Source organism: Dendrobium catenatum, unplaced genomic scaffold (genome assembly GCF_001605985.2).
Source record: "Dendrobium catenatum unplaced genomic scaffold, ASM160598v2 fragScaff_scaffold_402, whole genome shotgun sequence".
Lineage (NCBI taxonomy): Eukaryota > Viridiplantae > Streptophyta > Magnoliopsida > Asparagales > Orchidaceae > Dendrobium > Dendrobium catenatum.
The window spans coordinates 532,077-554,418 of record NW_021318864.1 but is presented as its reverse complement, the minus strand read 5'-3'; the positions used below and the strand labels follow the sequence as shown (position 1 = coordinate 554,418).

The window sequence follows — 22,342 nt, the reverse complement described above, 5'->3', positions numbered from 1 at the left end:
AGAATAATCAATCCTTGATCCCCTCGCAGCTACGGAGATGGCGAGATCAGTAAGATACCTTTATATGATTTCACCCCCCTCTCTTATCTGTTTGTGTGCTGGATCTTCGTACAATGCTAAGACGTTAAACCATATATTTCTTTACCGCCGCGAATATTTCAGGACGCAACAAATATTAAAAAAAAAACAGACGCAACCACCATCATCCATATTCCATATTGAGAAACAGAAACTAACTAAAAATCTAAATGAGCGAAGTCGAAAAACCGGCAGCCGTAACTCTTCATCCTCATTATGGATGATGTTGGTATTGCGTGCAGCGTCAGTTCACACGTGTAAATGCACTTCTAATTCTATTTTATATCATGTTACATCTTCTCCGCTGTAGCTTGATTTTCATTTTTACCCCTCCATGCTATCTTAATTTACAAGAATGCTCCCTGCTTTATTTAAAGGGGAGCGCAGCGCAATTGCCTCTAGCACAGCCTTCGCCCCCATCTCTTATCCGCAGCGTTGGAATGGCGGGAGAGATGGAGGAGAGAATCCGTGTTAATGGATTCCTGTCAGAGGCTAGCCTTAGCACTGGAGGTGAACTTCGTTGGCGACAAAACGACGACAGCGGCGGCGGAGAGCGAAGCTTGATTGTCGAGTCGGAAGTTCTTGGATTCTCGGTAGAGGGGAGGGAGATCAGTGTAAGGGCATTCGTTAACGAGATGAAGGGTTTTTCCTGCGGTGGCAGTGGTGGATTTGGGAAGAGGTTGAGGAAAGATTTCGTTCTGGAGATGCCAACGGAGGTTGCTGCGGAGAGGTGGACAAATCGGCTAACGGATTGCATAAATTCGCTCGGTAAGAAGGTTTACGTTTAATTTAGGGCTTCGTTTAATACTGGCTGATGAAAGTAATGACATGAATACTTCAATTTTTGTTCGATGAACATCCTAGGTGGTAACCCCCCCTCTCTCTCTCTCTTGATTTTTTTTTTTTTTGTGTTCTGACAGTTCTGTAATTGGACATCATCGTGTTAGGTTGGACTTTCGCATATTCTATTATTCTTTTTTTCTCTCTTTTTTTAATACGAAGTTTCTCTCTAGGAAACTATTGCTGGATTTCTCTGGTGAAATTTAGATTTTCATGATTTTGAATACCAGATTTTTTTTTCTTTACCGATGAGCACCAGAAAAAAAGTGGTTTTGCATTCTGTATGCATTGGCATTATTCGTTCTCTATTTCCCTTGTTAGAGCGATGTTAGCTTTGCCAGATTGTTTTCGGAGAACAATTCGACAATCGCAATACCGAACATGAGATTTTTGATAGATACGTGTCATTCTATCTCTTTAAGACGCCTCAGCTCCGTTGGACATAGTTTTCATCAGCTTGCTTTTGCTACCTTGAATAGCATTAACTTCTTAAAAATTGTGGTTTGCTTTGCTCCTAGGACAAATGTTTTTTTTTTTCCTTTCAATTTTTACTTTTTATTTAATAAATAAAATAAATTATTTTTATAATGTACGTATTAATTATGATTAATTTTTTAATTTTTTTAAATCAACTCAGATCTGGCGTCCATCAGATTTTTTTATTTAATAACCGAAGTCACACATCATTCAAACAACAACAATGTTTTTTTAATCAAACTGATATCGGCGTAATACAACACAGCACAAGTCGACTAAACAATGCCAAACGGGCCTTCATCGGGTGGAAATTTTGGGTAAGGATTGGATTTTGATTTTCTTTGAGACTAATTCATTTCTCATAGAATCTATTGATCTAAATACAATGGGTATATAATTTATCCTGACTAAATTTGAATCTCCAAAATTTTCCCCTTCATTGCAATATGGGTTTGAACATTTTTTAGAGTGCAGATGCGGAGGTCCAGGAAGCGGTAATGAAAACCGGGGTTTTTTATTACTTTTAACTTTTCAGCGATAGTAATTGATTTTGCATAAATTTTGATTAGATATTTGATAATTTTTTTTACCTCTTAAATAACATGTTCAAATTGTTGTTTTGTCTTCTAAAACTGCACTGCTGAGTTTTGGGGTTTTTATTACTCAGAAGTGATTAATGTATGTAAACTTGTTTTAAAATTAAAATAGGCCGACCGAAGAGATTGTTCATTATTGTAAACCCGTATGGGGGAAAGAAATGCGCCCGAAAGATTTTTCATACCGAGATCAAGCCCTTACTGGTTGCAGCTAATATCATTTACACGGTGCAAGGTTTGTTGGTTTTCTAACTTCATTGGTTTTGAGTTGGTTATGCCTCATGCTTAAGGTAAATGTACATTCTCAGCTAGTTTATGACTTTTTTTTTTTTGAATCTTCCAACAGAAACAAAATATCAGCTTCATGCACAAGAAATAGCCTATAAACTGGATCTCCTAAAATATGATGGAATTGTGTGTGTAAGCGGAGATGGAGTTCTTGTTGAGGTTAGTAATTAATGCATCTTGGAATTTGAACACTATCAAATAAGCTTGGTCTTGATGACTACTTTTGATACCGAAATTTGAACTGCTTGAGTTTTGGGCATGAATATTGCTCAAACAAATTCATATAAAATTTATTTTGGTCCAACTTCTTGTGCGACATATCAAAACGATGGGAGTCTCCAAGTTCAATACAAATGCACACCGATCTCGAAACCTGGTGCCTTCAGAGCAGCCGACGCTCCTCATCCTTGAAAGTTTGCATATTGCATTAAACTAAAGCAAGATAATTACAAAAGGGGTAAAAAACAAAAGGACCTAAAAGTGGACATGAGTGCTCATATCCTCCGTCAGGATATCAAAAAACAACTGAGTAATAGTGTACATATCCCGTTCCTCAAATATCGAAACAAAATTATAATGCATAGCCCTTTGGGCACAAAAAAATGGGCAGCCCCATTGAAATTCCTGGGAGTATTGCTGATTATGGAAAAGATGGAGCCAGTTGAGCTCAGCACCAGATTACGGCTGCATGGTCCAACATTGATTGTCCATGAAATCCTGCATAAGCTTGATGACTTTGGAACTATCCCCTTCAATTATGATGCCCTTCATATCGAACATCCATTCCTGAAGCACACGGTTGATATGTAGCATGGTTTGAAGTTCCACTTGCACACTGTCCCAATGTTCCAAGCTCCACCCCGCAGCAACCACCGGATCCCCATGATCGTTCCGAATAACAATCCCAATACCACCACAGTTGGATTGGAGGATGGCACCGTCAACATTTACTTTCAGCCAATCAGGGGCGGGGGGCGGGGGCACCTCCTCATCCAAACAGGGTATTTGTGGGTTGGCATGTAAATAATTACGTGACTTTCATCTTTTTATTCAATGAGTGGAAGTTGTGGTGAAGTTTTGTGATAGATTTCTCATCTGCAGCACACTTTGGAAATGCTACTTTAACTTCATAACAGGGAAACATTGGTTTTACAGTACTGGTTCTGAAGAAATTACCTTATGTAACTGTTAATCTTCATCTTGCAGAATCGTCTAAACTGAATAATGTAGACGGCAAATTTATTTCTTTTTTGTTCAAGGCATGGGATGCGGTCAGCCTCAATTTTCTTGTTTTTATTGTTATAATAGATTATAAAGTTATATTTTCAGAGCTGTGAGATCCTTTTAATAGAATATGAGCTATGGGCATCATTCAAAACCAACTATTGTATTTTTATGTATATAATGTCATTAATTTAACTTTTTTTTTTGGAATGGAGTGAAATGAATGATCAATATTTTCTTTTATTGCTTATAAAGCATTAATTTCTGTAAGTAGTTAGAGTAGGCTATCTTTAAAATGAAGTTGCTCATTCTTTCTTAGTTCATTTTCTATTATGCTGTATGAAGATCTATGGCATTGTATGGACTGGCCTATAGTGCTCAAGTAGTCATGGCTTTATAAGTATGGCCTACAGTTATTTTTGTTAATTGACTAGAGTATCTGGAGCCTGTAACCACATTCATGTGAATGGTTGCTCTTTTACTATTGACACTGTGTTCTTGCAATAGCTTCCTTAGACTAGTCTAGCTGGCCTTCTTGATTAAATGCTATAGTCTTTAATTTCTTTCTCCATTTTTTCCGGCTTGTTTACCCTCCCCTTACTAATTAGGTGTTCAACGGATTACTTAAAAGAGAAGACTGGGATACTGCAATCAAAGTACCTATTGGTATCCTTCCTGCAGGTATATTATTTCATAATAGCATGGGCATAAAATTTGTAGCGCTTACTTCTTTTTGATGGAAAAGCTACTACCTTTTTTGAATGCTGAAATATTAAAAGTTCTTCCATTTCCAGATTAGCTCGTTGCACCCTTTGAGCTGTACAATATTTCATTGTCACTTCAGTGTTATGGTTCTTTCTTGTGCAATCATGCTGTAGTTTTACACTTTTACTAGCTTGGTCTATGGGGAAAGAGGTGCAAGTCAATCTATGAATATATTAAAAATGACGAAGGGTTCTAAAATTTTTTAGTTAAGTGGCAAAGAACTCACAGTGTCAAGCCAAACACACTTCCTAATACTAAGATTGCATGGAAAACACAGAAGGACAAACCATGTGACAGGATAATCTGTTCATGGTAACATATATGGGTTATTAAGTGAAAGGAAAATTATTGAAGCAAACAAATGATCCTCTGCGAAGTTGGCTGGGATTTCCTATTCGAAGATCCTCCAGAAGGACAAGATTTTAGTTTTTGATAAAATTCTCTTTTGCTCCTTTTGTTTTTTCGTCAAACATGCTAGTTGTTCTCTATGGAAAATAATCTTTTAACAGGTTATTGTGGAGGCTCTTGCTAATTTTTGATGAATACAACCGCAGGAACAGGAAACGGATTGGCAAAATCACTCTCAGATGTAGTCGGTGAAATGTACTCAATACAACATGCTACATTTGCAATTGTAAGAGGTGACATATCCTTTAACTTATTCCCGTGGTGCTTTATTGCTTCTTAACGTCGCTTTAATGATCTTCACTCCTCAACATTGCAGGCCATAAAAGACCACTTGATGTTACGACCATAATGCAAGGAGAAACAAAGTTTTTTAGCATCTTAATGCTTACATGGGGTATGCTAATGAACACTTTGGATAAATGCAACCTGATAAACTTTATCATCCACATGTTATCAGTCATTTTTAATGCAATGCTTTGCTGGCAGTAATCTTCTTGAGAGTTGCTTATGGTTAGAGATTTGAAGATGTAGAACTATCCTGTTGTCTAATATAACATAATGGTATATGCAGGTTTGATAGCTGATGTTGACATTGAGTCGGAGAAGTACAGATGGATGGGACGCACTCGCATAGACTTTCATGTATGATGTTAGTTTTTTTGGTCATTTCTCCTTGAAATTTTACGCCACATTCATCACTTTCATTACCAATGCATGTTTATTTATATTATAGCAGCAATAATAATGATAACAAGCTAGTTATGAACTACGAAACACAATGTTGTTGCCTATATGTGTAGCTATAGACCATACAGAACAGGTCATTACTTATTCCTTCCATTTGTTGTCTACAGATCTTATCCTGAACATCTTATCACTTATTCCGCTCATGTTATCTGCCTAATTTGCTATATATTTTACATCTTATAAGAGAAATTTAACATTTTCCGTGAAAGCGCCAAACAATAGTCAATATGATAAAAAAACTAATAATAATAATGAGACCAAGCACCAAATTTTTATGTCAACTTACACCAAGATTTATGTCCACGAGGAGAATAGATTAAATCTACTATAGAGAACTCACCCATGTGTACAAATGAAGGAGGCAAAAGAAAACGCTATTCTCCAAATCTAATTATACCTAATCTCACGACAAAACGTAAACCCCAAATCTCTAGCTGAAGAAGATTTAACTATTACTAGAAAGAATAACATTAGAGATAATAAACTAAAAGATTTAGCTAATATTAGAAACTCTTTGCTTGAAAGCTCCTTAAAATGATACCTTTTCACATCTTTATAGAATGATTACAATAGTTCTGGCACCACCATTCTTTGAACAAAGTCTAAGATCTTTTTCTATTTCGCAAAAAAATGTTTTTTTTTTACTCATTTTCTCTTCTAGCTCTCTTATTTAATTAAATTCTATCAAACCTTCATTTGTTTAGTTGTGGCCATACAACTTTCACCAACCAACAATTTATTGAATTCTTTTTGTTGGCCATCTTTGCTGGCGTGCTCAAAGCCCATAAACCAACTACTTTTCTTGCCTCTTATTTACATAAGTTAAAAAGGCATATTTTAAAAATAAATCAGTTCAAATTTAGACTTGGAACTGTCCAATATAACAATCTTTGACACCTAATTTTATCCAAAAATAAAAATAGAACATTTATTACTAATCTTTGTTTTGATTAAAAACTAAGTGAACCTTTCTTATTAAAGAAAAGTATAAGTTACAAAGTGATTGGAGAAAGAATGCTTAAAAGTGTCAAACTTGAGTCCAGAATGTAAAAAATTGATCATGGGGACCCAAAAAAACATCAGATTTGACATTTCCAAGCTAAAAATTGAGCCCAAAAACAAGTTGGGACGGACAAGCCGCCGCTGCGCTTTGCCTGTGCTACCATGCACGCCTGCCCCCAGCATCAGCGCGCCTGCCCGGCTGCCTCGCGCACTTGCCTGGCTGCCCTGGCCTACCCGGCTCTGCCGACGGCTTGATTGGGTAGAGCCGGTCGTGGCCCAAGACCCGCGGGTCGTGCGTCAAACGCTGACTAATAGCCAGCTGTTAGCCGGCCATTAAACCGGCTAATTTTTTTTAACCTCCCCAACCTCCCTCCAAACCTATAAATACCCCCCCAATGGTATTAAAATTGCACTTTTCCCTCTCTTTTCCTTCTCAGGCTGAGGCCTTCCCCCAGTCCTGATCTGGTGGTATCCCTTGTCCAGGTCTAGGGCCCCTCACTGAGTAGGAGTCTCCTCCTCCTTTTCTCTTCTCCCCCTTCTATCCTCTTCCAATAAGGGAGGCCTTTCCTTACTTTGGATAAGTATCCCTTATCTCACTGCAGGGCCCCTCCCTATACAAAGGTCATGACATGTGAGAATCCTTCTTCGAGAGATCCCACAACAAAGGGGCATTCACACCCTACTGCCAGAATGACGGGGAGAGAAGGCCAAACAAGGGAGCCAAGGCGGATGATGTTATGTCCATCGTTATTGGTGATTCTCTAATTGTTTTCCACAAGAAGTTCTACTTTCCCAATGATCTCATAGCGACGGTCCCTAAAAGATCTGATCAGGTGTGCCTTCCTCCCCCATGATACCTGGCGACTACGAGCGGGGCTACGATTTCCACCCCCTTTTGAGTTGATTGACTTTTCAGTAAGGTGTGGGGTAAGTCTTGCTAGATTTTCTTATAGAGCCATGCCGGTGACGGTGGGACTGATCACCTTCTTCACACAAATATTAAGGAAGTGACACATCATAAAAAATTTGGCTAGAACAGATACGAATCTCAACATATATTTAAATAGGAAACTTCCAAAACTAAATGTAAGACCATTTGAACTCTGATTTTAGCAAATTTATAGTCCAACTAAATGTCTCAATGAGACGAGCCAACAATAATTAAAGTGGTCTGATCTGAGAGTATGAATGAGCCCAGATCAATGACTTGAGCACTGTAGAAAATTTCAACATGCTTATAGGCAAATCGAGTGCCTCAATGAGACAAATCCAAGTGCACCAAAATTGTCTTAGTTTAACATCATTTATGCATTTAAATGCTAACTAAATGGCCTATGATCGAGGAAACTGATAAAGGTCTTTCAGTGGAATAATTCGAGTTTTGGTTATCTTTAAAATTTATATAGATTTTCACACTTTACATGAAGGCGAGACTTGACCTTGACTTAATATTCAAGAAAGCTCAGATCTTTAAAGAATCCTAAAGCACCATTTCCAGACCACTGCTTGATCTTTAATGTTGACCACTACCTAACCGCCCCTATCGAGCCATTTTTGGACCTAGAATGATGACTTGTGCATGTTGCACATGCTGAAAGGGTGCTCCTTGTGGGTCTTCAAAATCCAAGAAGAAAAAAAAAATTGATGAGAGGTAGCTCGAGATTGTAGGCATACACTATTGTATCTAATGCGCCCCTGCGTTGGCAATCAAGACTTTCATTCAACACAATGAGGCTACAGCCTTCACTTGAGGCATTGATTGTCCTCATCGGATGGAATAGATTGGATGACACAATCTTAGGCATCCAAAAATAGGGACAACTGATACGTTGTTAAAAATTGACTTATTTTGGTGCATAGTTGAGTTTAATACTTTTGAAATTAAATTTAAGATATTTGAACTCTGATTTTAGCAAACCTAAAGTATAACTGAATATTTAGACGAAACAAACCCAGTGAACACCAAATATGGTTTGATGCAAGTTCGAATGAGGCTAGATTAAGCACAATAAATTTTTTTGGCACTCTAATTGGAAGACCAAACGACCTCCAAATCTTGCATATTTATTGTCTAATTGACGTCTCGACGAGATGGATCCAATGAGCTCAAAAGCATTTAATTTTGATATTGTTAATGAACCTAAATGTTGAAAGAATGATCGATAATTGAAAAAATCAGTATGGGTCGTATAATGGAGTGTTTCGGATTTGAGCTATATTTACAGGACATGCAAGTCTAAAAAACATATAAATATGCATATACTCCCTACATTTGGCTTCAGATTCAAGAGAGCTCTGAGACTTAAAGAATATTAGAGCTCCACTCTAGCACCATTGTTTGATGAGTGTTTGACGGTCGCCGACGGACAACCCCTGTCTACTTCGGACCACCACGGACTACTACTCTGCAGCCATTATTAGACCGCCAATTTTCGAGTTACCATCATCCGACTATGGTCCTCCGACCAACATCCCTCGATTATGGTCCTCCAACCATCGCCTGACTACAATCATCCAACCTCCACTGCCTTACTATAATCATCCAACCTCCACTGCCCAACTATAGTCATTCGACCACCATTGCTTGACTTCAACCTTTAGATCACCATTGCCATGTTTAGTCCTTTGATTATTATGGCCGAACTTTGGTCTCCGAAGATTATGTACCTCCGACTATCATTGCCTGACTACAATCCTTCAAATATCGTCACCCAACTATGATCCTCCGACCACCGTTGCCCAACAATGGTTCTTCAACCATTATCACCTGGATAAGCTCCTACTACTACTGTTGCATGACTATGCTTCTCTAACCACCTTCGTTTGGCTATGCTTCTCCAAATACTGTCGCTTGACTTCGATCATCCGACCACTGTCAAACGATTATTATAATTTGACCACTATTGTCTAGCTTCAATCTTCTGACCACTATCCTCCAGCCACCGTTTCCCTCTTACGGTCCTCTAACTATTATCACCCTCCTATGGTCCTTCGAACTCCTTTGCGCAACTATAATCCTTCAACCACCTTCTCTTGACTATGGTCATTTAACCACCATTATCTGACTACGGTCTCTCAACCAGAGTCGTTCGACTACAATCTTCTAACTATCATTGGCCTCTTATGATTCTCTAACCGCTGTTACCCGACTACAATTCCCTAACAAGCTTTGTGAATCACAAAGAGCAATATTGAAATTCCCTTCTGAAAAAAAGCAACACTTTGCTAGAATTTTTTCTCTTGAAAGAAATCAAATGAGCGCTTTAATCTTAATAGAAGAAATAGAATTTTAAATCCAAGAGCTATAAAGATTAAGGACTCCTCCAATCAGATGGATGGAGTAGAAAATGTAAAGTGTTGACAGAATATATAGTAGGGCGAAGGTTAAGATGAGTGACATCAGTGAGAAAACTTTCCTTGCAATCATTTAAATGAATTTGAATGATACTTTTCCAAAAATTTTGTCAACCTTGTTAATTAAATAAAAAGAACCAGCATAACTATGATTTTATGGCATAACTGAGAATGTTATAGAAATCAATTGAAAGAGAACATTCAAAAGAGTATTTATCATTCCAAGATTAATGCTTCTGCTTATGCAATTTTCGTGAAATGTTCAACCATAAGGGATTAAAATCCATGGAAATCTATTTAATAAAATTGGAGCAGCGGGAATTGTTACTAGACTAGAAATCCTGGGGATAAAGTTGCTAAAATTCTTGTTTCGAAATAAACCAATGAAAGAAGCTTGGTTGGGCTGTAAATAATTCCAAATTTCTTTAACTATGAGAGAAATATCCATGCCTAAAAGTTCTTTGATGCCAATGCCTCCCATATCTTTGGGTCTGCAAAGATTCTTCTATTTGTTAAGATAAAAATCACTTCCATCCTCAACTCCCTTCCAAAATACATTCTTTCTTATATGCTCAAATTTTTATGACCTAATTTGGAATCCAAAATAAAGAGTAATAGTATAAGTGGTAGAAGATAATATTGAATTGATAAGAAGAATCCTACCACCTTTTGATAAAAAGTTTTCTTTTGACACTGAGAGGTGTTTATGAATCTTTTCAATGCAAGAATTCCAAAGAGCACTTTGAATAGATTTAGAATTCAACAAGGAATATCTAAATATTTGAATGGACGAGTTTAGAAGAGAAGCCCATGATATTAGTCATAAGAGCACCCCAAGCAATTTATCTACCAAGATAAATGAGAAAAGATTTGGAGAAATTGATTTTGATTTCAAATACCTCTTCAAAGATGATTAAAATACTATGAAAATTGGGGGAAATTTCAATTAATAATGTTCAATTTGCTAGTATGTTTTGTGGTGCTTCCCTCCTTCAAGCAAATATTCTAAACTTATGATAATAAATAAAAGTAGAGATATTGGCACCTTGATGATAACCTTCGAAGCTCCTAAGTTGTTTACTGACTCCCTAGTGACAATGTGAGATAGTGTCCATAATCTAGAAGAATTTTGTAGGGAAGAATCGCCCCACTATAGTATTTAATAAAAAAAAATTCATTTGAAGCTATCAAAAGTTTCCTTAAGATACACCTTCAAGATGAATATCTCCTTTTTTATGCTTAATGGAAGAGTGAATTAATTCATATGCTGTAACAATACAATCAATAGCATTCCTATCATCAATAAATGCTATTTGAGAGATATCAACCAGATAAGGTAGTTTTTTTTAATCTAAAATATTTGAGATGGTATGGTTATCTTATAGGGATTAGTCAAATGAGTGTAGAATTGAGACTGATCATCGAAGATTTGTAATAATAGATATATTCAAACATAGCTAAAAGATCAAGATGAATGATATCCCTTATTTCTTAAAATATATTACAGAAAAATCACTTGACCTAGGTGCTTTGGAAGCTTAAAGAGAAATGTTAACACTTCTAATTTCCTCCATAGAAAAATGTTCAGCTATATTAAGGAGGAGATGGGAACCATACGAAGAGAAAAGATTTTAATAGCCCACCATCATATAGGCGTCCATACCTTGATTTCCAAAATTATTCCTGTAGTAAGAGAATGAAACTTGAACAATGTTTGATTGACCCAAGTTGCCATAACCATCAATAACTATCCATAATTAAACTCTTCATATGTATAACACTAATCCCAAAGCAAATCTAATAATTTTCCAAGCCCATTTTGATTCAATTTGTATTAGGATATTTTTACAATTTTTTTTTCCATTCACAAAGGAATCTATGATTTTTTTTAAAAATTGAGTTTTGCAATGAACGAACTTGGTTTAATGAAAGTATCAGAGTGAGAACAGATTTTGTTTTAGTGCTAATTAAGTGCTTTTGAAAGTTATGCTCACTTGATTCTAATGTTGAAGACAAAAGTGTATTTATAGAGTTGTAAAACACCATAACATCTTCAACCTTTTTCATGGAAGGCGTTTGGATAGAAACCACACCTTTCACTAAGAATAAGGATATGCTTTAGAAGAATGACCATCCTTCTTATAACAAAACAAGTGATAGCTTCCTACGATCCTTAGCATGATGATTCTAATATAAGCCTCTATAACATCTAAGAAGATTGGGCAAACCTCGAAAAGTATGACTACAGTAGGAAATGGGAAGAAAGATCATGTGAAGGGAGATTAGCGATATCAGCATAAAACTTGCTCGTTGTGATACCCTATCAAATGAGAGACCATGTTTGTGAACTTCCATCCATTTGCTATGCAATCTCTCTTGACTATCTTGATTACAATTCCTGTTGATGTGATGAAAATGAGAAAGACAACTACTTTAGGGGCATCTTATGTACATGCAAACGGTGGTTTATTCCTGCTTGCATAATTGCAAAAGGTGTTTAAGTGTTTGTGCAACAAATAATAATAATAATAATAATTATTATTATTATATATTACTTATCTGCAAATAATCTAATTTAATTTTGTAGCTACCTTGCAAAAATTTATAAAGTTTAAATCTAACAAATCTCTTCCTTGACTTGATAATATGACAAACATTATTTTGGATCTCCTATGTAATTTCTCTCCAATATTGTTCCCCAAACTCCCCAAAATTCAATAATGATATGGACGTAAGTTCTTAATTTTTATTTTGTCGTTGATATTGAAATTATTTTATGTCCTTTAAGTTTGATAATTTTAATAAATGTTATTAAATTTGTTAGTAATTTATTTATAGTTTGTTAGCAATTTGTTAATTTATTGGCAGTTTGTTTGTTTGCAAATAGGCTTCTAGTTTATTAGGAGTTTTTTTATAGCTTTTAAGCATCTTATTAGCAATTTGTTAGTTTATATTTCTTCCATATAAATGTGAAATTCTTAGTAATTTAAGATAGGTTGCTGGCATGAATAAATTTCCGTTGGATGTGAAGAATTTTCTTCTTCATCATCTATTTTGGGATTTAATCTTTGATCTTGTGTAAGGTTTAAAACTCTTTTGGAAAATGTTCTCTTTGTTAACAAATGAACTTTGCTTATTGCTATACTTTTTTAATCTTATTATCTTCTCTATTATCTTTCTAGTTTATTTTTCATGACCATCCTGCATCAAATTGGTATCATCATTAAGGTTTTGAATCACTTTATATATGGATCTCTTTGAAATCCACTTCCTAATTTCTCAAACTACAACAAATTCACACTATCAATAGTAAATAATTGTTCATATGACATCAAATTATTATTTTTACTATGAATAGTAATTCATCGGTCGCATAAAACCATTTTGGTCCCTTATTTTCTTCCATGAAGAATGGAGTGTTGGAAAAAAAGAAGTAGAAAGAATAGAAAAGAAAAAATAAGGAAAGATACTTAAGAAATTTAAATCATGAAAAAATAGAAGATTCAAAGATCAAAAAGGCAAAGAAAGAATGTTAAATAGAACAAAATCCAACTAGATTCTATAAATAAATAGTTATTCTTCGTGATCATCCACATCATTCTAAAAGAAATCCATCTTCTTTGCTTAAGGGACTCGAGTAATCTTCTTCAAAGATATAACACTATGAAGGTGTCGATTATTATATTATTATTTCTATATGAGCTTGCTAGTGTTCCTTCAACATCCATATGACTTATGAAATTTACTCTGGGTGCCTCCCCAGAATAAATCTTTTGCAAACAAGAGAATTTATGTAGAAATAAATTGTTAAATTTTTATTTTTTCTTGAATATTATAATTTTTTACATCTTTAATATTTCATTATTTTATTTGAATTACTCTAGTTATTGTCATTAAATTTGTTAGCAATTTATTTATTTCTTAGGAAATTTATGGTTGCAAGTATTTATGATTCATGCATTGTGTGAATGCGGTGTAAATTAAATACCATTCATTTTGATGTCTCATGCTTGTTTTGTTTGTAATAAAATATGATCATGAAATTATTTTTTTGCATTTAATTAACTATAAAATGAATTCATTTTTTATGTAATCAACAATTTAAATATTTATTAGTGCAATATCTTTGTCATGTAACCGACCTCATGTAGTGGGATAAACACTTGATGTTATTGTAATATATTTTTTTTATAATATTAATATAAATTAGCTTAATGGAACAAATTTATATAGGAAACTAAGCCACACCACTAGATAATGATGGGGAGTGGGACAATAAAATTTAGGAGCAAGGTCATGATCACATATGGTGGTGTAGAAGCAAAGCTCTAGGTTGCACGAGGAATGGCTGGGAATGGTGGCTTGTTAAATGGGAACACCTTTAGTGTCAACGATGATGATGGAGGCGACTAAAAGACAAGCAACGGGAAGGATAATGTAGAAAATAGAGTAGAGAATAGATGGAAATTTTTGTATGCATTAACCTTACAGTTTTCAAAGCTTAGGTACAATATATATAAGTGTAAAAGATGAGAAAAGTATTTTTCAGTATATGTAGAAATCATAATTAAAGTATATGGTGACAAAGCTGGTTGGTGAATGGCAGAGAACTATAGCAGGTGAAGGTGGAGTAGAGTTCGCTGATATGGTGGCTTGCGTATTAGTATGCAACTTATTACCCCCTCGCAAATTAAGGATCCATTGATTGGTGAGATAGTTTGTCCCTTAGAAGAATGAACCATGAGGGTGAGAGTGCTTTGATGAGGATGTTTGCCGACTGATTAGTGGAGTGGATGTGTTGAACTAAAACTTCATTTGAGCGAGTCTTGTTTCAGATGAAATGATAGTTGATCTCGATATACTTTGTACGAGCATGAAAAACCCTGTTGTTTGCTGAAACATTATCACAATGAAGAATGGTTGGAGCGACATAAGGAACATTAAGGTCATATAGCAGTCAACGAAGCCAAACATTATTAGGGGCGACAGATGCAAGAGCCTGATACTTAGCTTCAGTTTAGGATTGTGCAACTGTGGGTTGCTTTTTGACACTCTAGGAAAGAAGAGTGTTTTCTGCGTAAGAGCAATACCCGATGATGGATTTATGATCACGAGGATTAGAAGTCTAGTTGGAGTTCGAGTATGAGTGTAAGGTAAGGTTGCCTCTGGTGATTGGGAGACCAAGATGAAGAGTGCATTTTATGTAGCGAAGAAGACGTTTCATTTGTTGGAAATGTTTGTTGAGTGGTTTATGCATGGATTGACAAAGAGAGTTGGTAGCAAAGGCGATGATTGGTTGGGTTATGGTAAGATATTGTAAAGAACCAATTTGGTGGTAAAGAAGGGGATTGGAGAGAGATTATTGTTGCCATTTGTGGAAAATATTTTGAGTACATTGGTGATTGGGCAGGTTTGCAATCGGCAAGGCCAAATTTATGGATGATGTCCTTGGCATACTTGGTTTGATGAAGGAAATAAGAGTTGGGTGTTGGGATGACTTGAATGCCAAGAAAAAATATATATTGGGACGAGGTCGGTGAGGAAAATTTGACTTTGTAGAGCTGTGAGTAGTGTAGAGATATGGGATGGATTGTTTCCAGTAACTTGGACATCATTTACGTAGGGAAGTAGATATATTTTGGTAGTACCATTGGAGGAAATGAAGATAGTTGGATTGGAAGAGCTGTAGTGTAAATTTTGTGTGAGGAGAAAGTTAGAAAATGTGATAAAACATTATTTTGATGCCTGTTTAAGACCATACATTGCTTTTTGAAGTTTGCAAACATGATTTGGAAGAGTTGGGTCGATGAAGCCGATGGGTTGAGTCATGTAAACGGTTTTTGAAAGCGTCCCATGAAGGAAGGCATTAGAAATGTCAAGTTGTTGCACTGGCTAGTTTTTATGATGAGCTACGGTAAGTAGAAGATGGATGGTGGGCAATTTTGCGATTGGGCTTAATGTTTCAACATAATCAATGTCATGAGTTTGCTTAAAACCTTGGGCCACAAGATGAGCTTTATGTTTATTGATTGAGCCGTCATGATTGAGTTTAATTTTATAAATCCAACGACAACTGAGAATGGGGTGATTAGGAGGGGAAGGAACTAGTGACCAGGTATCTTAATGTTGTAGAGCTAAAAACTCTTGAGACATAGCTCTTTTCCATGCTGGGATATGTGAAGCCTGAGAATAACAAGTGGTAGCAGAAGTGATATTTGAGGTAGCATGGAGAGTGAAGAGATGTTTGGTTTTAAGTGACCTGTTTTGCCACAGGTTTTCATGGGGTGTACATTGGTTGGAGAGGTGGGTGGACGGTGGAGAGAAGAATGTGAGGAGAGTGAACTTGGTTGTATAATAGATGTGTTATTGGGTGAGGATTGAGATGTTTCTGATAGAAAACACATACTCAAAAGCAGAAAAACTGATGTTTTTGAAAGAAAAACAACTTGATAGCAGCAACCTTGAGAAAACTAAGAAAATCTGAGAGAAAAATGAAGGATTCCACTAACGGATGCAGAAAAATAGCAAAAGATACACGTTTCTTCAATTCGAGAGGAAGAAAATGATGTGAAACAATCCATGCGAAAGTGATTTGCTTAAAGAAATTTGCACGCTTAGATTTAGAGGTAATAATAAGCAATATCTTATGCGGAACTGAACGATAAGATAAATATTAAGTGGTACTCAGCTTAGGTTAATTCACATGAATATAAGTTGAGTTCAAAAAGATAGCCTGATTAATCCAACATTGCATACATGGATAGTTCCAACAATAGATTCCAATACTAACAATAAGATTAGTCTATAAAAGGTCCCTCACACAACTCTTCTAAATACTAGGCTTTAGCGGAGAAGCATTAATACGACCTTCATGAAGATAATAAATTCACATTCAATGATGCAACTATGAAGATAGAGAGTCGGGTGTCGAATTTACCCAAAGACAAGAGAGATACGCGCTCCGGCAAAGCTATTTGTAGTTGGGAATGAAGTGGGAAGCAACCCCGAACCTCCTCGCACTAAGGAACGCCTGGGAAGAGGTGCAGAAATTCAGGACAGAAGCCACGTGGTCTCCCGGGAGAGCTTTGTTGCTGATTTGGGTACTCTTGGACAGGGGACAGCAATCTGGAACTTTCCCAAGCAGTGGACAACAGGTGGAAATGCCCGAAAACCTGTAACAGCTTTTAGGATTCTTCTGGACAGAAACATAACTCCAGTAGAGAAAATCTGAGAGGAATTAATCTTGATTTCCAATCTCAGATTTTGAAATCTGGAAAAATCTGAAGTTACGTTTGGGAGGAAAGGTATGGGGCGGCTAGGTTGAGAGACCACAAGAAAATTTCAGTAAACCTGAAATTATATCAGGTTTTGGGTGAGAAGAAAAGGGATTAATTGAGAGTTTTCAAATTAAATCCCATAGGGAGAGAAGCGGCAATAAGGAGTGGGTGGGCCTGAGTTAGTGGGATGAGGGAGCTAACGGAGGAGAGAGGGAAGCCGTTTCAGTTCTCAGATTTTTGAAATCTGAGATTAAAACTGAAGAAATTTGGAATTAATTATGTGAGAGGAGGCATTTAAGAGGTGGTGATGTGGCAATTAATTAGAAAACAATAAGGGGAAGGCCGGCCAAGCATAGAGAGGGAGAAAATGTTTAACTTAAGTAGGTGGGGACCACTTGGCTAACAAAGCTTTAAATAAAAATCTGAAATATATTTCAGGTTTTTAAGCTAGGGAAGTTTCCTCATAAGAGGGTATTGATTAAGACCAATTTGAATTCAAATTCAAATTGAAATCTAATTAATTTGGAGGCCTTAAATTAAGGAGCTAAATTAGAAAAGTATCAAAGCCTCATGAGAGCTTTGAATTTCAAATTCAAAACTCCAAGAGGGGCCGGCGGGTGGAGTGGTGGGGAAGGAAAATTGGGGAAGAGGGGGCGGCGGCGTGGACGAACTTTCAGGTGGTGGTGGTCGGCGGCCTGGGCGGCCCAAGGTGGCCGACAGCAAGGGGGAAGTGGGGAGGGGATTCTAGAGCCTGGAAGCAGGATGAAAATTGTGGAGAAAATTCAGAATTTTCTAACCTCACGCACCTCTTCTTCGAGATCTCAAAGGGAGATTGTAAAAAATGCCGGAACTCACACAGAGATCCACAAAATTCCCCTCAAGAACTCACGAAGAGAACTAATGAAATGGAGAGAAGAAGAAAAGATGTTGGGTAGAAAACCAAGAGCTCCACCAAGGGGCTGTTGGGTATTGCTTTGAGCCTCTCCTAGGCTTTCCTCACTTGAGAACTCACAAAGAGAACTCTAGAACTCACAAAGAGATCCAAGACCAAAATTTTCATTAATAATAATCATCATCCTTTCCAAGAGGAAGGGGAGGGCTTAAATAGCCAAATACATGATGGAAAATAAAAAGACACAATTGCCCCTAGGGCAAACATAAAACAAAGCCCTCAAGTGAGGGTAGAAATAGAAAAGTACAAATAACAAATAAAATACATGAAAATAAATAGACACGATCGTAGCTGTTGATCTTCGATGTCCTCATCAGAAACGACTCTCCAAATCTCTAGCCGAGAGACTAGAGCCCAAGTACACAAGAGATCTCAAATTTCAGATTCAGATTCAAGATGAAACCCTAATTCTAGCTTTAGCAACTAATTAAAGTCAAAGGAGAATACAAAATTCCTAAACAACCCCTAATTTGGCAGTCAAGGGGTGTGTGTCCTCTGTATGCAAGGATTTGAAGAGAGGGTTTTGAGAAAGGGAGAGAGAGGTGAAGTTGTGAGAGAGAGAATAGCATTGTAGGATCAAGGGAGTGTGAGAAAGAGTTTACACACAGTTACTCTGGCTAACATCCATCTTATTCCTCCATGAGTCAAAGCTTTGTTTGAGGAAAATTGCAGGCAGAACCTCTTCATGTCAATGGGACACTGATAACTCCGCCACACTGGAGAAGGTGAAAGGGATTCGGCTACTCCGCCGCACCAAGGAAGTTGAAAGGAATTCAGCTACTTCGTTGCACCGGGAAAAGGTGGAAGTAATTCTTGTGAAGGCTCTCCGCCTTGCTGTGGGGCAAAAGGAGAGACACTAAAGAGTTTTAGTGCAATACCTGGAGAGGATTTTAGGGAGTGACCGTAGGTCAAGTTGACCAAACCACTATAAAAATTATGGTGTGCTTGTTTGTTTATTTTTTTACACTTTTGTTTTTCCACTTTACTTATTTACAAAATAATTTTCCTGTAAATTTGAGTTGAAAATTGACACCTCTGTGATACGATAATATTGAGAGTGCTTTGGATTTAGTTTTTGTTCGAAAAAAAAATCTGAAAATCAAAAGAATAAAAATATATTTTTTGTTTTTCTATAAAATAAAATGAGCATATACGTGAAAAGGTTGGAGTAGCTCCAGTAGAAGATAAGATTAGAGAGAGTCACCTTAGATGGTTTGGTCACATAAAACGGCGGCCTTCCAATGACCCGGTTAGGAGAGTAGAGGTATTAGATTTGACTTATGTTAAGAAAGGTAGCGGCAGACCTAAAAAGACTTGGTTATAAAATATTAGTAATGACCTTTCTTTATTAGATTTAAACGAGAATTTGACCTTTAATAGGACACAATGGAGAAAAAGGATTTATGTAGCCGACAGTACGTAGTGGGATAAATGCTTGATGTTGTTGTTGTTGTTGTATAAATAAAAGAAAAAGTTGTTTTATTGTTTGCATCCACTTTGAAAAATTTATTTTTAAATTTAAGTTGTGAATTTGGTTTAAGTATTTCAAAAGGGAATTTTTTGAAAAGAAAATTTTCAAAACACCAATTAACTCCCTCTTAATGTGCCTTTATAGTTTAAGTGGTTTAACAACCATAAATTGAACTTTCATCACTTGCATCTTTTCTTTTACAGTTGTTATAATAGAAATTATAAGTTATGTAACCTTTTTCATTTCAATAGGAAATGGTTTGTTTTATTCCTTTCAATAAGTTATGTAACAAAATATATATACTTATGTAACCTTTTTCTTGATGACTTGAACCGAAAAAGTATGAAGCCAAGATTTCGCTAATTAGAATGGAAATTCCTTGTTTTATTCATTTCAATAGGAAATGGTTTGTTTGTTTCTTCTCTACGAAGGATGTTTTATATTACTTGTTCCTGTATAAAGGATATTTTATGTTGCTTGAATATAATAGCGTGCGGAGTTAATGGGCTGGTGCTTCTTGTTAATGGTGCTTTTGTTTCAGTGTTTTCTAAGAATGATGAACTTGCGCAAGTATCATGGGCGAGTTGAATTTGTACCTGCTCCAGGACATGAATTCTATGGGGAAAAAATAAATGATGGAGGAAGCTATGCTGCTAGCATGAATTCCTCTAATTCACGACATAACAGTTCTGAAGTCCTGCAAGGTGGTTACCAGGGCCCCACTGCTTGTTTTGATCATTCAGAATGGAGATTTCTTGAAGGCCCCTTTATATCGGTTTCACTATTTAATGTTCCCTGGGTTGGAGAGGATGCTAAGCCAGCACCTGAAGCCAAGGTACCAGTCAATTTTGCCATGTTCATCATAAGCACTTCTCTATATCAAGCAGACTACACAGGTTTCGCAACATCTGATAGAAGTTTTTTATACAATCAAATCATCGACTTTACAATGGTCTTCTTCGTAATTTTTTTTAACAATAATTCTTAAAGAAGGGGTTCATGCATGTGGTAAGCTGTCTCAGTAACATAAAATTGTTTCGTGTCAATACCACAAACATTACTTTTGGACCCTTCTTGAAGTTCCTGTCAAGAACACGAGTGTAGGGATTAGTCCACACATGGTAATTGGAAACATACAGTCAATGTGAATATGCTAGTTGTTGGATTTCACTTATTGGCTTAAGCTTTTAGATCGAATAGGTCTTTGCACACTAATTTCTGGGCTTAAACTACTTAGCAAGACGTAATAGAGCCTGGCTTTGGCTATGGTTAGTCATCAACGCATTAGTGGTTCCTGCTTTACTCTGACATTGTTCAGCAAAACTGAGTTGTATTTTTGGCTGTATGGCGTTTCTCTATTACGTTTTTGATATGTACTACTTTGATTAAGAAAGCTTTGATAGGATGGATGAAGTAGAAAACTCTTATATTAAGGGGAGATTTATATAGACACATGAGACTGTTTGGTTTATTCTCATAAATTTATATTAAAAAAAAAAAAAAAATACACGTTGACGTGGACATGTATGTGCTGTCTGTCATCTTTGGTTACACTGTCATTTGATTAGGCATGTTGACTTTTGTATATCGCATGTAGGATTTAGAATGCTAACATTTAATTCGATGGTCAGCAATTTTTTTTGTGTAGTTTGCAGCTTTCAAAGAAGCAATCATTTCTGATGTAAATGTCTTGAATTGGTATCATTATTGCTTGTGGGCATCTTGGTGGTTTGCTTTACTCTTTGCTTGTGTTTTCATGACATTGTTGTTCTGCTTTGCAGTTTTCGGATGGCTTTCTTGACCTGGCTATTCTCAAGGACTGTTCAAAAGCTGCCCTTATATCTTTATTGCTGAAGATGAGTGATGGAAGCCATGTTAAGTCCCCATATGTGGTGTATCTCAAAGTAAGCAATCCAATGCAAATCTGCACTTCCTTTAAAGATTTACATTTTTACTCCTATGGATGAATTTTGTTGGAGTTGGCTTTTTTCTAATATGTGAAAAGGCATTCATTTTACTCTTTCAGGTGAAAGCATTTCGTTTGGTTCCTGGCAACCGTGTGGAGAACCCCAAAAAAGGAGGCATCATTGACGTCGACGGTGAAGTCATTGCTAGGGGAGAAGGGACTTACATGCATGGGAAAGAAAGGGATCTAATGGTGTATGGCTCTCCGATCCAATTGATTGTCGACCAGGGATTGGCCACAATCTTCACCCCCATATGACATTTACACGTGGCACTTCTCTTATCCAACTCCTGGTTGTTGGCACTGTGCTGCTAGTGTGCACATCCAATAGTTAATTTAGAGCAAGTGGATGAAATTGTGTAAATAGCTCCTTCCACTTTTCACTCTCTCAAATAATAGTGGCCCATATTTGGCTTGTTTTACTGCCATCTCTTTTGCAGAGTGCTGTCTTTGAGCCAAAAAATCTTTTGGCTTTTAAATCAACATAACCCGTTTCACAAGCTATACTAAGTTAATTATAAGAAAACTTGTACATCAAGTAACATCCTTACCAATACTGAACGAAATCCCACCATCTTAGCCCTGTTTGGGTTTTGAATTGGTGAAGCTTGAGGAAGGAACGAAAGAAAAAAAAAATTATTTATTTTTTCTCAAAATACATGTGTTAAACCTACATACAACACCATTCGGTACTTGTATCTCTTTCCAACGCCACTCTACGTATTAAAAGCTTTATTGTCAGCAAAAAAATTTAGTGATGATCCATGTGATACTACCTATGGCTGAATGTCTGTTAACCCATGAAAAATTATTCGGTATATATTTTGATGAGATTGGAACATGGATGATTGGAAACCAATGTCAACCATTGAAGGAGACGAAAGAAAGATAATTTAG

The 22,342-nt window shown here is 36.4% G+C and overlaps 1 protein-coding gene across 1 annotated transcript; it reads left to right on the top strand.

Annotated features, from left to right (window-relative positions):
• Window positions 1-454: 454 nt before the first annotated feature.
• Window positions 455-21,971, top strand: LOC110098961 (sphingosine kinase 1-like). Its single transcript, XM_020825936.2, has 10 exons — window positions 455-846; window positions 2,104-2,226; window positions 2,338-2,438; window positions 4,112-4,184; window positions 4,823-4,909; window positions 4,993-5,070; window positions 5,248-5,318; window positions 20,021-20,314; window positions 21,261-21,383; window positions 21,506-21,971. The coding sequence occupies exons 1-10, from the start codon at window positions 519-521 to the stop codon at window positions 21,701-21,703; spliced, it is 1,476 nt and encodes a 491-aa protein (XP_020681595.1). The 5' UTR covers window positions 455-518; the 3' UTR covers window positions 21,704-21,971.
• Window positions 21,972-22,342: the final 371 nt, after the last annotated feature.

What these genes read in the sequence shown, in the direction of transcription:
- LOC110098961 (XM_020825936.2), top strand. Translation starts at nt 519, where the DNA reads ATGGCGGGAGAGATGGAGGAGAGAATCCGTGTTAATGGATTCCTGTCA. An exon ending in TATCATTTACACGGTGCAAG is followed by an intron (nt 2,227 to 2,337) that starts GTTTGTTGGTTT and finishes ATCTTCCAACAG; the next exon opens with AAACAAAATATCAGCTTCAT. An exon ending in TACATTTGCAATTGTAAGAG is followed by an intron (nt 4,910 to 4,992) that starts GTGACATATCCT and finishes TCAACATTGCAG; the next exon opens with GCCATAAAAGACCACTTGAT.